Source organism: Ischnura elegans, chromosome 11, assembly GCF_921293095.1.
Source record: "Ischnura elegans chromosome 11, ioIscEleg1.1, whole genome shotgun sequence".
In the NCBI taxonomy this organism is placed as follows: Eukaryota; Metazoa; Arthropoda; class Insecta; order Odonata; family Coenagrionidae; genus Ischnura; species Ischnura elegans.
In genome coordinates this window covers 88,385,036-88,398,859 of record NC_060256.1, presented here as the reverse complement: position 1 = coordinate 88,398,859, position 13,824 = coordinate 88,385,036, and the positions used below count along the sequence as shown (strand labels likewise).

Here is a 13,824-nt window from a genome sequence, read left to right as displayed (position 1 = left end):
TCTGGTGGGATAAGATTTATGGCGCCCTAGCGATAGTTATGCTTGCATCCATGCTCATTTTATGCAATAATTGATGTTGTTTAGCGTACAATATTATACACGGACTAACGGTGATCCGCCTACGGATGTTGAAATATAATTAATTTAATCTTTTTTTTACTTCTGTGGATTAGCTGCCATTGCAGTTTAGAAATTGTTGTAGTTGTAAACAAAGTGCAACAACAGTAATGTGGTCAGGATATTTTTTGCTGAAAAGGGGCAGGGGTTACTATCTGTAATAAAAAAGGAAGTCATGAGAATAGAGTAAATGGTGGTAATATTAAGAATTGAAAGGATGAATTTAGCTCTTGATATTTGCAATCGAAAATTTGGCCCCACCCTTTCATTATGATAATTTTCTCGTGCCTCAAAGCCTCACATTTTTCGTGTGACATAACCTCGTGTAACGCCATTATTAGCTAACTGTGGAGATTTTTCGTGGTAAAAGTACTGTCATTCCACATTTATAACTGATACGACCTGGGATTGCAACTGTCATTTTTTTAATATATTTTTTTAAATTTTGCCTAATTTTGAAAAATTTCTATTTCTAGGCGGTCATTCATCTCCAGATCTTTTGGTGGAATTGATACTGCCACAACCGTGGAAAACCCTCAAATCTTCATGAACTTCGAGATTTATTTACATTTTTCACACTTCCAACCTTTGCCCTTATCCTTTAAGCTCGCCTGTACAGTGTTAATGATAGTGCTTGTGCTTTCATGAATAAATGCATTTTAAATTTAACAACAATCACTTCCTTCAACTACCGCTCCCTTTTTCGTCCCCTTTTCCTTTACATTGGTTACTGTTTCGGTTGATCTTGTGATGTGTATTTCTGTGACTTTCTTGGGTTAAGAATTTAGCAAGGTGTTTTTGTTGTGCCTAAAGTCTTAATTAGGGTTCCCAAACGTACATTTTCCATTTCAGAATAACCATTCAGTCTTAATCTAATCTTAATATGAGTCGTTATGTGAAGCTTTCAGTAATTAATTTTGGGCCAGTTTTTGTCATTGCGGATCTTGTAATTTCTGAATCGGAGATAACCGTATCCTCGTAGCTACCAGTTTAGGATTGCCTGTTTAAGGTGACCTAATGAGAGTTTAAAGGAGATTTCTGCAGCCAAAACTTATTTCCCCATTCAGAATAATTGCGCTGGAGTTCCTTGGAGGAGGAAACGCCGACTCGATTGTCTGTATCGCCAATTTTTTTTTGGGGCCGGTACCTTGATAATTATATGTCAGGCAGTATGCCGTTAGCGATAAATATATGATGATCAGGACGCAAATAACTTCTTTTTTATGAAGTAGAGCTAATAAAATACGACTGCTAGCAGACGACAACATCTCATTTTCAATTTCTTCTAAAGGCAATGTTTTTTGTACATGGACTTTCTAACTGGCTGTCAATGAAATTAAAAGGCTATTAAATCGCTTCTTAGTGTTCAATTCAGTTAAAGGCATTTTAAATTCGTTGTTCCAGCGATCAAGTATTGTATTTGGTTCAATGCAATTTCGTAATGCTGGACGCGCAAACACCCACTAGCACCATCTATCGGCGATTCCCTCGCACGGAAGCTTTTGGGGCCACCTAGCGGCCGGGAGTTGGAGGGGGCTGTTCGTACTTCAGGAGTAATAATCTTTCGATTTAGGCAATAAAAAAATAATAGGAAACCACCCTATTCTGCAATGCTCCACCTTTGTTAAGGAAAATCGTGATATAATTGGACCAAATAGCTCCTTCCACTCTCATGACACCCGCGAGATTAGGGATGATCGCCTATTGAGATTTAACTCATATATTTTTATTGATATTTAACCCACATATTACCTGTGCTCAAATTTATAATCATCTGCCAACTAAACTTGAAAGAATCCATGAATTAATAAAATTTAAAAGGCAATTAAAGTCTTTTCTTCTAGAGAATGCCTTTTATAGCCTTGCTGAATACTATGAACTGTAAATTTTTAGGAATGTAAGTATGTCATGTGTTAATTTTGTGTGTTTTTATGTAATAATTATTTATGTTTCTCTTTAATGCCATGAATAATTTTTAATTTGACGCCTTCCAATGTCTCTAAGACCATACAGAAATAAAGACTATATTAGGTATTACTATAGCAGAGAATTTTGCCTTAAAGGAATGATAGTGAAATTCACACTTAACACAAAAGGTTCGAAATTTTTCAACGTGAATGCTGGGAATCAATGATTTTAATGCAAAGAATAGGAATCTAAGGTGGATGGCAAATCCAAAGACTTACATAGTGCCAGGGTTCCACCCCTGGTTTAGGGGCTGGTCCATCAGGCCTGGGGCACATGTTGGCATAGGGCATGTAGTGTCCACCAAGGCGAGAGGGGGCAGTCATCTCGGTATGGAACGGTGAACGCTTTGGATCAACCGGGTAATGAGGTCCGTTGGTGTTCCATGCAGCATAATGATCCCAATCCTTAAGCAAGTAACAATTATAATACAATAATAATAATTTATTTAGTCTAAGGCATGTCTAATCATTCACTTACAATCAAGATATTTAAAAAAGTGCAACCTTTATTGTTAAAAGTGTATAAGGTTCACTACAATAGGTACACAACATTATTATGGCAAAAAGGTAAATCAACAATGGAATATATAATTCTTAAACCGACTTGTAAAATATTAAAAGAAAGAATAGCAGTGTAGGGCATAATAAATACATACTTGCATGAAAGGGTAACAAAATGAAGCCAGTAATTGAAATTGTGTCTAAAAGACACTCATTGACTGAAAAGTACACCTTCTCCAGAAGGAAAATTCTCTGATTATTTTTAAACAGCACTTTTGAATCGATGGTTTTCAATTTACATGGGAGTTTATAATAGATCGTAAGGCCAATTTTCCGTGGGCCTAAGGTAGGAAATAAGATTCAATTACAGTGCATGCTTATAACATGTAATACTAATTTTTATTTTCAGAGGATCTAACAAAAAGATATAAGACACATCACAAAAAGTATGATAGGTTAATGAATAAAATGCATAGTAGATTCACACAATGTACACCCCACATGTTTACACACAATATGTTTATGGCACACAATAAATACAGAATGGAATATACCTACTATACAGGGGCGCCGACTTATAAAAAATATTGGGGGGGCCCATATCGTAGGTCTTGCCCCGGGAAGAGGTTAAATTAAAAGTGTGTCGCAGCACCAAAACACTACCATGATTCACACCACTTGATTCAGTTAACCTGCTTAACCTTATAATTATTTGTTTTAACACATTGTTGAATATATTTTAAAAGGTAACTATTGTCAAACATGGGAAATAAAAATCACCAATATATTTTTGTGATTTCACAAAGAATTATATTACTTAATTATTTTCTTTAATTATTGAGGGGGCTCAGCCCCCCCAAACGAATCTTTGAGGGGGCTCGGGCCCCCTCAGGCCCCATGGAGTCGGCGCCACTGCTACTATACTGACACTGACAATAAACTCAAGTTTAATTTGGTGGAATTTTTGATGATGATAGAAAAAAATGGAAAATTTTGTAATTTTCCACACTTAATTCAAACTTACACTGACCTAGGTTTCAACAGATAACCCTCTGACTAAAGGTATCACGTACATCCGCTGAAATCCAGGTTGATAAAAGTTTGATTGTGAAAAATTACAAAAGCTTGTGCATTCTTCTATAATCATATTTTACATATGTTATGGAGCTTAGTTTAATGGCTTACATTCACATATTAATTTTGCAAGATAATTTTGTACTTAGAACTAACCAGAAGTTTAAGTAAGATAATGATCACAATGGAACTTTTTTTAGTTCTAATTCAAATGTTTTCAAGTGGATTACTTTTCTATCAAACTAAATAATGTGTAAATTTTGAACATTTTACTTCAATTTATTATCAAGACACCAGTTTATAGTTTGGAGTTCATAAATAAATAATTTAGTGTTGAAGAAGGTAATAAAACATTTACATCATCAACATACAGTATGAAATCAGTGCCTGGGATTTTATGAAGGGGGATGCTAAAGATGATGGATAGTCCATCATTCATTTCCTTCCTTTAAATATTGGCTCTGAATTTTGAAGCTATACTTTATCCATGCGTGTTTAGTGAGGAAAAGGAGGATTAAGACCTTAGGAAAGAAAAAGTTGGGAAGAATATGGAGGAATGGTAAAATGATCCATTCCAATCACCAGCCTCTATGGAATTTAAACTTACACTCTTGATTACTAAAACGTAACAACTTACTTGCATGACCTTTGGAATAGATTAAAATTAAAAATAGCTTATTTCAAATGCATCGATTACAAGTAAAAAATTACCAAAGATGTAATCATTAACAGTAATGCGATTACTATAACTTCACTGCATCACACTACTATTGAGGACATGGTTGATCTTAATTCAACCTACACCCACGGTTGAAGTAGCTCATTTTTGCATGCAGTAGGTGTCTAAGGCTGTGGATGCATCACAGGTGTCTAACTTTCATTAACAAATGCAGGCAAAACAAATAGTTACAGTTTGTTTTCTTTTCCAATTTTTTTAATAATGAGGGATCAATGGTAAGCCGAAATTTGATTTTTAATTTTATCACAATGCAGAGGACATGATTACAATATTTTCTTCATTCCACTACAATTTCTTCTCTTTTCATACCTCTGCCATTGCAACTTCATCATTGACACACTTGGGGCACTTCTGACTTACAGAGAACAGTAATGAAATATAATTTTTGAGCAACTGCATGACACTAAAATTTGACACCTAATCAATGTTTGTGTATCATACTAATGAATTTACCTGCGAACTTGGAAAATTAGGATTGCTATCAGCTTCCATTGGATCCTGCATAAAGTTTGAGCCCCCTAGCCAATCCTCCACGGAATTCTGGTTACTTAATCCCCTCGAATTCATATACCTGAGGAAAAAAAGGAGTTTTTATCATTTGTCCATCAAATCATTAAAATGGATGAGAATTTTTGTAATTTCTATCTCCATCACCGTAAACACCACATATCGGTAATCACATTGGGGATATCAACAATTAACAACCACACGATCACAAAATCCGACGCCCTAAGAAAAGGTCCCCAGCCCGGCTGGCCTCGAACTCGCGACCTTCGGTTTGAAAGGCGAGGACTTTACCTCGCCGCCACCGAAATCAAAATCGTTCGCAAACTGATACCATAATCTGGGTCGACTCTATGAAGTACAGCATTTAATTTGACTGCAGAAAAATAACATATTGCACCCAATTTAAAACTACATATTACATAAAATATTCACACTCAGTAAGTGGCCTTTTTCGGCCTAAAAACTGATCCACAACGTACAAAATTTTTTATAAATTATTTATGAAAATAATTTGGATGAATTGATTCCAATCGACTTCCACAGTGCATCACTAAAATTAAAAATGATTTCAATTATTGACACACAATGACAAAATTAGTGTCAGACCACTTTACCAATCGTAAATAGATTTTTGGGCACACATTTCCATTTAAAACTTCTTTAATGTGCCTGTGGGTAATGAGGAAGCAACGACCGATTAACATTGCCCATAGGAGAACGGAATTATGACACAAGGGAAGTATGAGCTCAACCTATCTCACAAATGTCAGTAGATTATTTCCAATTGGATATAAACACGAAGTTCAACGAATCTCACAAACAAGAAACTTCCTTAGACTTCAGCAATATCAAGCTTAAATGATGACACTGAGAGCAACCTAAATAACTGAACAGTACTATAATCTAAACATTGGTTACATACATGACCTAGGAACAACTCAATACTTTTTCAGTCATCGTATACGATCATTAAAAAAGGCCAATCAAATATCCCAATCTATGGACTTAAAACAATCTAAGGGCTCAAAATGAACATATTTATAAAAGATAATTACCTGATATCCCTCTTCATGTTGAAAAAAATTCGGTGATTTCAACTACGGAATGCAATACTTCTAACATTTCGATTATTCCATCGTTAAAAAACATGCAGATGGACAAAACATCTCACCGGCATCACAACTTTTAACAAACATCAAAATCAACAATTATTCTTTCGCAATTCAGCCAAATATATACACCCACGGCACACATTCCATCAGTCTCACGAAACTGTTTATAACGCCCAATTAATCGCGTTACTCTTTTCGTTGCGCTGTTGTTACTCTGGTGGATGGCCTTGGCGCTAGCGCTGTCAAGTTCAAAAATTGAATTGGTTGTATTTGATTGAATTCATCTCCTCTTGGATATCTGATTCCAAATAAAGTCTTTATTGTAGTAGTATTCAATTTTCAAAAGGAGAAACCGTAATAATGGCATTAAACTTGTTCTGGATCGTGTATTCAGTTGTTATTACGCTGCCCAAGGCCTCGGAGACTATTTCGTGTGTGGTGGACTTCACTTAAAAACTTGGAGTGCATATTAATTGTGATGAGAAGTGACCCCATTGAGGAAGCAGTTCGGTTGGGGGTATGTTTAATTCAAGCTTAGCTGGATGAGAAATTTTTGGTAGAAATATTCTTTCGTCGATCAAACACGCCAATGGTATTAAGCAATGCCGGCCCACAATTGCTATTTCCTTCCTTTTATTTATGCTATAATTTTGGTAAGTTAAGTCTTTTACCTTGCATCACAGCGCATATATATAACATCTGCGTATTTTGCACATTTTAGACATGCTTAAATATAGTTAACATGCGTTGAATGAGGTCTTAATTAATATCTTTATGTCTACAGAAAGTTATGGGTATTTATTAAAAATCTTTTTGTAAATATTTTTAAATGTTTTTTATGTTTGACGATGGTTGAAAATATTACATATTATAGGTAGATATGCTTTGTTCTTACATTGGAGGTGAAATTATATTTTAGAATGCATATAAACTTTACATTTGGTATCACCTGATGCTATCTCAGACGCACAACAGAGCAATTATGGCCACAATGGATCCGAGTTGTGGTTTACCTGTGGCAACTATAGCTATCGCTAGCCACAGCTTGTTGCATTATGGCCCGACTGTGGGTGTCATCCCGCAAGCTGTAGTTTGGCTTGCCAATAAACACTTGCGCAACTATGGCCACACTTCGGACCGTCTCAGGAAGGCCGCAGATTGGCAAACGAAACATTTGTAAACATAAGTATAATACGGTTGTTATTGATAAGGGTTTGTTGGTGAGTTATTAAAATGTAAGTTGGTTGTTCCTATTGATATAAAGAAAGTGTACTGTTCATACATTAGCCACATTATGGCGGGCCACACTTTGGTCATAACATGGCCGGGGGTCAAAACCATTATGGGGCCACAAGGACAACCCACTATGGCCACATTGTGGCCAAAATTGTTTTGTTGACTGGGATTGCATAAGTTTGCCTGTTGCTTTAATTGATACCAGTTGTCCTTAGCAGCAAAATTTGTTTTCAGCAGATGCGGAGCACATGCAAAATGTGTTGAACATATGTTAAGCATAGGATGAGAATATTTTTATTGGCCAGAATGACAGTGAAATTTCTTGATTGAAGAGGTCAAACTCGACTAGAAGAGCATAAGCGGGCCATTCAACTGGGTTACTCTTCAAAGTCTGCCATAGCAGAGCACGAAGCCACTACGATCGATTTCGAAAAATCAAGAGTCATCGCAAGGGTAAAACATTTTAAAGCCCGACTCATCCATGAAGCCATAGAAATAAAAAGGAACAAGAATAATAAGATAGTTTCCTTCATCAAAGAAAACGAAAGGCATCGATTGCGATTCGTTACCCACCAATTGTGTATTCATAATATACAAATTATTTGGTTTTAAAAATACCGGTTTAGACGAATGGCAATGGTCAATTTTATCCTCATTTGAAAAAGGCCAGATTGGCGCCCATGCGATGCCACTCCACGTGACATCACAGGGACCTAGTTTCTATACGAGTAGATATGAGTTTTACATCGTCTGAGATTACCAATGCATGCATGACGCACAGAGCTCAGGGAAACATGTCTTAATAATCACACATTAAAAATACCTAAGTTCAGAAAGTTTCCTTCGTTTGATAAGGTATTAATAATCCTTATTTAAGCCAAGCGCTACCAGCTAGCAGGGTACTCTGCTACCTGCTAGCATCCTGCGTCGTATCAGCGCTCAAAGCCTCGCCTCAAGGTCACCTCACTTGCGGCAGCGGGAACCAGAACGACGTCACATGGAGTTTTCCCAGCATTCATTCTTAGCCGTTGCGTTTTCGCGCGCTTGAAAATTTTCATTTTTCGTTCAATAGCGAAAAATAGATATCGTCATTAAAAAATCGAAAAGCTTGAAATACGTACTCCAGGAGTAATAGTGTTTCGATTTAGGCAATAAAATAATTACAGGAAAGCACCCTATTATATCAGAGATACCGGATTGAGAATCAGAAGTGCATGGAACTCAGTCATCCACAACATTTCGTCATCTTCCCCCTCCAGTCCCAACTCCTCCCACCCTCCACCCACCCCTCCCACCTGAAATAAAAAGGTAGCAAGAACCAAATCCCAGCATCATTCCCTTGAAGAAGTGACCAGCAGTCGGTCACGAAACGTCGGGGCAATCTCCACTACGCCATGCGGCATTACCTGTATGTCACTCTCATTTAATGACATTGAAATGTTTAAATACCTTTGCCCTTAAATGCCTCAGGTTTTCTTTCCTTGACTTTACTGTGGATCTTAGGGCTCCATCATATATCCATAGATCTGGGTCCGGTAGATCTTCATCCAACATTCCCTTTACTAAAGCTTCCCATTTGTTACCAAGCTGGTGTAAAACCAGAATGTTAATGGGATGGGACCCATGCTTGCTGGAACTGTGCCTGAGTCCACCTAGCTTAACTCTTCAGCTGTGAGAAACCTGTATGTTCAAGTGTGCCAGTGACTGCATAAAAACTTAACAAAAACGTTAGATTGACTCTTCCTACCTGCTCTCCAAGGCTCAACTCTTCCCTTGGGCCCAAATGCTTTCTTTTATTCACATTATTACTATGAATCTGACAATTCTGTCCCTGGTCCATTTTTCCCCTGCCCAAGGAGAATGCAAAGGTCATGAAGACGTCTATAAGAGGTCAGACAGGTCACCATATGGTGAGTGGTTTTACTTTGGTCATCCATGGATAAAAAGTGACTGAAAAAGGTGTTAACCAGAATATTTTTAAATTGTTAGGTTGGCAGTTCAAGAACATACCTACTTGAATCATTTTTCACTGTGATTATTAATTAATTCACAATGTATTTACTTCATGAACAGAGAAGATTAGGATTGTTTTTTAAAATGTCTTAAAAATATCAACTAAGTCATCTTCAAAATACTGAAAATTGGTGAAGCATCACTTACTGTGAATAGATTTTTACTGGTTGATGGTACCCAATGCTTCTCGGACAACTTTTTCTTTGTTTAGTTTTCTTTTGTGTTTATATTTTTGTTTACATGCCTTCATTCATCCCACATGTTAATGATTTCTTTTTGAACAACTCAAAGGGATTTTCCTTGGATCATGGTGTCAGGGGGAAAAAATTCTTTTTGGTGTATTTTCCTCAGTTTCTTTTACCATCGAAATATCGTCCCAAGTAGCAAAAGAATATTGAAATATGATTTTAAAATTATTTCAAATAATTTTAAAATCATCTTATGTGCCTATCAACGTATCATAAGTATATGTTATAATCATAAGATGGCTAAATTCATGACTTTTCAAGATTTTCAAATAATTTTAAAATAATTTATTAGGTGTTGGTCTTTTTAAGTCTTGTACCGTTTGATCTCATTTTGTTGATAGTACATGTACATGGATATGTAGGAAGTAATGGCTTATTTTTTGCATAAAATGTTCCTTTTTTAATTTCACAGAAAAATTATTATGTGAACATTATTTTAATTTATTTATTTCTAAATTATTTTTCACACATTTTGAAATAATTTGATAATTATTATCTGATCATTTTAACATAATGTTGAAATCATTTTAACGTAATGTTGAAATCATTTTCAACATAACTTTAAAGCATTTTAACATAATTCTGAAATAATTAGGTAATCATTTTGAAATCATTTTAAAACATTCATATAAATAATCATTGGTACGTATAATCGTCTTGACAATGTGATAAAATAAACCAGTATAAAAATTCTCATTCCTTTGAGTTGAATGTGAATAACTGACAAGTAGCTATATACATAAAACAAGTAATACAGATGATTTTGGAGACTTTTTCTACCAAAATTGAATCCTATTTTCAAAAGTGAGTTTAAATTTAGTTTTTATTAGGACTTCTTGAAATCCACAAAATGGTATTTTTTGGCGGTTTCCATAAGATTTCTAGAAATTTAAAATAATGAATTTATGGGAAAATATCCCATAATGAAGGCATATCATCAAAAGATGGACATTGAATGATCTGAGAATGCAATTAAGCAATGCCTGGAAACACTCTCAATTTGTGCTTTGTTGCAAAAAGGGATAAGTCCTGAATTTCTGACATCTAGGATTACAAATGTCTCATAATTTCATCAAGGACATCTGACTTGCGAATATCTCAGGTGATGGTGGCCATTCAGTGAAAGCACGCAGATAAGGAGATTCCTTTATTCTCACGATGCTTGTACTACTTCATTCGAAATAATCATGCATGCTTGTCTATTATGTGGGTAGGATAATTATTAGGTGGGAGAATTTTTTTTACTGTTTCTGGCACAGTTAGTAATTTCAAACATGTTTACTTTTATCATATTTACATAACAATTAATCATTTTAAAAGGAGGCTGAATTAGTTACCAGGATTTTAAAACAATTTAAAAAAGTATAATTCATAGCTCCTTCAAGAGTTAGACATATTTTAAACCTAAGTTAAAATCATTTCGAAATAATGAAAAAAAGATTTCCCTAGTAGCACAAGAAATGTTGGGCATATGCTCAGATTATTTTAGGGAAATATGTGTTGTACACAACATGAGCATATGCTTAAAATATGTTCAACAGATGTTTAAAACCACATGTTTTCAACATATGCTTGACATATTTCCAGCATATGTTTCGACGATGTGTTGAGCATATTTTCATAGAAATATGCTCCACATGTGTTCAACGAAATATGTTGAGCATATATACGTAGACATATGCCCTACATGTGTTCAACGAAATATGTTGAGCATATATACGTAGACATATGCCCCACATGTGTTCAACGAAATATGTTGAGCATATACACGTAGACATATGCTCCACATGTGTTCAACGAAATATGTTGAGAATATTTTCAAGAAAATATCTATGCGTTCTGAGAAATATTTCGTCGACAAATGAGCGATCAGGATTCGAATACTGCATGCTAGTTTTATAATTAATGTAAAGGAATATATCTAGTTCTAGTTTATTCTAATTCAAGTAGGTATATCAATTCATAATTTTAACGCTTTTAAAATAATTGAAGAGCGAGACGCATGCGTTGACGTTGTTGTGTGTGTTCATGTTGCTGTGATTTCATTGCTCAAATCGCACGTTGTGTACGTTGGGAAACTTTAACTTTCTACAAGAGGAGAGAGCCCAGTTACCTCGGAATCATCTAGAAACATGAAATGTAAGTACATTGGTAGATAAATATATGAAATTACTATTTTACAATTAGTATACTAGCTGTTCTTGTGTGATATCGTAAAAGTTCTCAATGGCTGTTTATGAACGGATGCATGTATGATATTACTATTTTAGTTCTAACTGTTCTTGTGTGGTATGGTAAAAGTTCTGAATGGCTATATATGAACTGAATTGTGGTCGTAAATGCCATAATAAGTTATTCCTGCCCAATGTAAATACTTGGATCGAATATGATGCATGTAACCGAGTGAGTACAAAAATGTTCGATCAAAATCAATCATAGCCACAATAAAATGTGAAGGAAGTAATAAATTCTTGGTCAAGGCTTAGAGCCTGTTCTAATTTCGTTTGTGAATCTATTCATAAACTCTTTTTTTTGTTCATGCTAATATTGTAACAAGGCCATAAAATTATGATAACTGCACCATTTCATGAATGCTAATCTGGATGATGAATTACCCCTCCCTTTCATGGTATCATTTTGAGGCATAATTAACTAATTTGTAACCAAGTATCATTAACGAACTTATTTTGTGAATAACTGTCGCAGCGAAGTGCTAACAGGAAATATGAGTAGTCTCGACTAGGAATCATGTTAACACAGTTGCACTATGAGATGAGGGAACGAAGCAAAGAATTTGCATAGGTTACCCATGGGGATGGCTCAAAAGGTGTGCATGATACGTACTGTCGTTAGTTTTTCCATCAGATTACTAAAAATTTACTTTAGCTCTAAGGTGATTCACTCAGAAGTAAGGGGACAAAAATAATCGAGTTGATTTGCAGTATCTACAGTATTCCTGTGGTTCGTGCCTCAAATACTAACCAAATCTGGCATATATATTGCTTGGGTTTCACGGATTTCAAGACATACACCATATGCCCATTGGTATTTATAATTTCATGGACATTAGAGACCAAAGTCACATAATGTGTATCTTAAGCGATTTTTTATGGAATATAAGGCACCACATTATAGTGGAATTAAATTTAATGTTGTCAATTGAACCGTTTGTTCTGTTAAACATGATATTCTCAGGTTCATCATAATTTTCTTGCTTTCCATATTTCATTACATATTTTAAGCAATGCAAAATCTGTTAATGAGAAATGTCGGTTTAGTCATGTAAAAAAATGACATTTTTATTTTTTGAAGAACTTCACCCTCTTGCATGGAAAGGAATCGGTGTCTTAAAATGTTCATGACCTCACTAATCTATGAGTATTATCTTCATCTAGCACTCAATAATTGTATTATGATGATGGACTTACATGGAAATGTATTGTAGGATTATTGATATTTAAGACCAATGTATATACACTAGCTGACATGAATAACTGTTACATTACATATTGTGTGAACTTATGATGCAATACTTCCCTTACTGCTACTTCCTCTCCTTAGTCTGACACATGCAAATTTTAAATTTTGCTACTTAATGTTAATTTATCATTCATGAAAGATGTCAATATTCACCATTTTCAGGTTAAAGAAGTAATAATTTTTTGCTGTTTAGTGCTTTTTTAGTGGATAAATATTGATTTCTGTTTATTTTTATCTACAGATGCTCTCCACTCTTGTCTTATGTTTAGCAGTGCTGATAAATGTGCCTTTCTTGAGGTAACTGGGGAGTGGCTACGATGGTCATGCTGCCTGAAGAAGACTGAGAGAAATCAAGGAAAAGAATAGGCTTGAAATATTTGTTGATAATGTTAAATGCTTATATTTTTTTATTAGAATAAATCTACTTCATTATCAAATTGCAGAACTATGTCATACTTGATTTTCCTATTATATCCTATGTAATCCATTATCTACCAATTGATTACATATTCCGTAGGAGCTCCATCAAAGGATAAAGTTGCAGTAGACTTTAATAATTACAAATAATTTGGGCTAAAGCATTAGTGGCTCATGATACCACCTATGTATCAATATTCTTATTAATGTCACTAAAACATGCCTTAGCCCTTTTCCTTGTTTGTTCAATCTTTCGTACGTTGTAATCTAGCAGTGTGGAGTGTAATGCTTTCAGATGCACATGTGCAGTGGAGCTGGTGAGAGCTGTACGATGACAGGGCTAAAGAGGATGTTGAAGGGTTAGACAACATGAATGTTTTGCAGGCAGTCGCTATTACCCTAATGTACCTTTC

General features: G+C 35.1%; 1 protein-coding gene and 1 long non-coding RNA gene across 3 annotated transcripts in view; one reads left to right on the top strand and one right to left on the bottom strand.

The window, feature by feature from the left end:
• LOC124167886 overlaps nucleotides 1-6,195 on the bottom strand; it is a 38,192-nt gene extending 31,997 nt beyond the window's left edge. For both annotated transcript variants that reach the window (XM_046545944.1, XM_046545945.1), the window contains exons 1-3: nucleotides 5,961-6,195; nucleotides 4,852-4,969; nucleotides 2,304-2,489 (exon numbers count right to left, since the gene is read on the bottom strand). In XM_046545944.1, coding sequence (XP_046401900.1) covers nucleotides 2,304-2,489; nucleotides 4,852-4,969; nucleotides 5,961-5,977 — 321 coding nt within the window. In that variant the 5' untranslated portion in view covers nucleotides 5,978-6,195. The remainder of the gene's footprint in view (nucleotides 1-2,303; nucleotides 2,490-4,851; nucleotides 4,970-5,960) is intronic.
• Nucleotides 6,196-11,495: 5,300 nt separating this feature from the next.
• Nucleotides 11,496-13,428, top strand: LOC124168082. Its single transcript, XR_006866836.1, has 2 exons — nucleotides 11,496-11,653; nucleotides 13,236-13,428. It is a non-coding gene; the product is annotated as an uncharacterized LOC124168082 (long non-coding RNA).
• The last annotated feature ends 396 nt before the right edge of the window (nucleotides 13,429-13,824 follow it).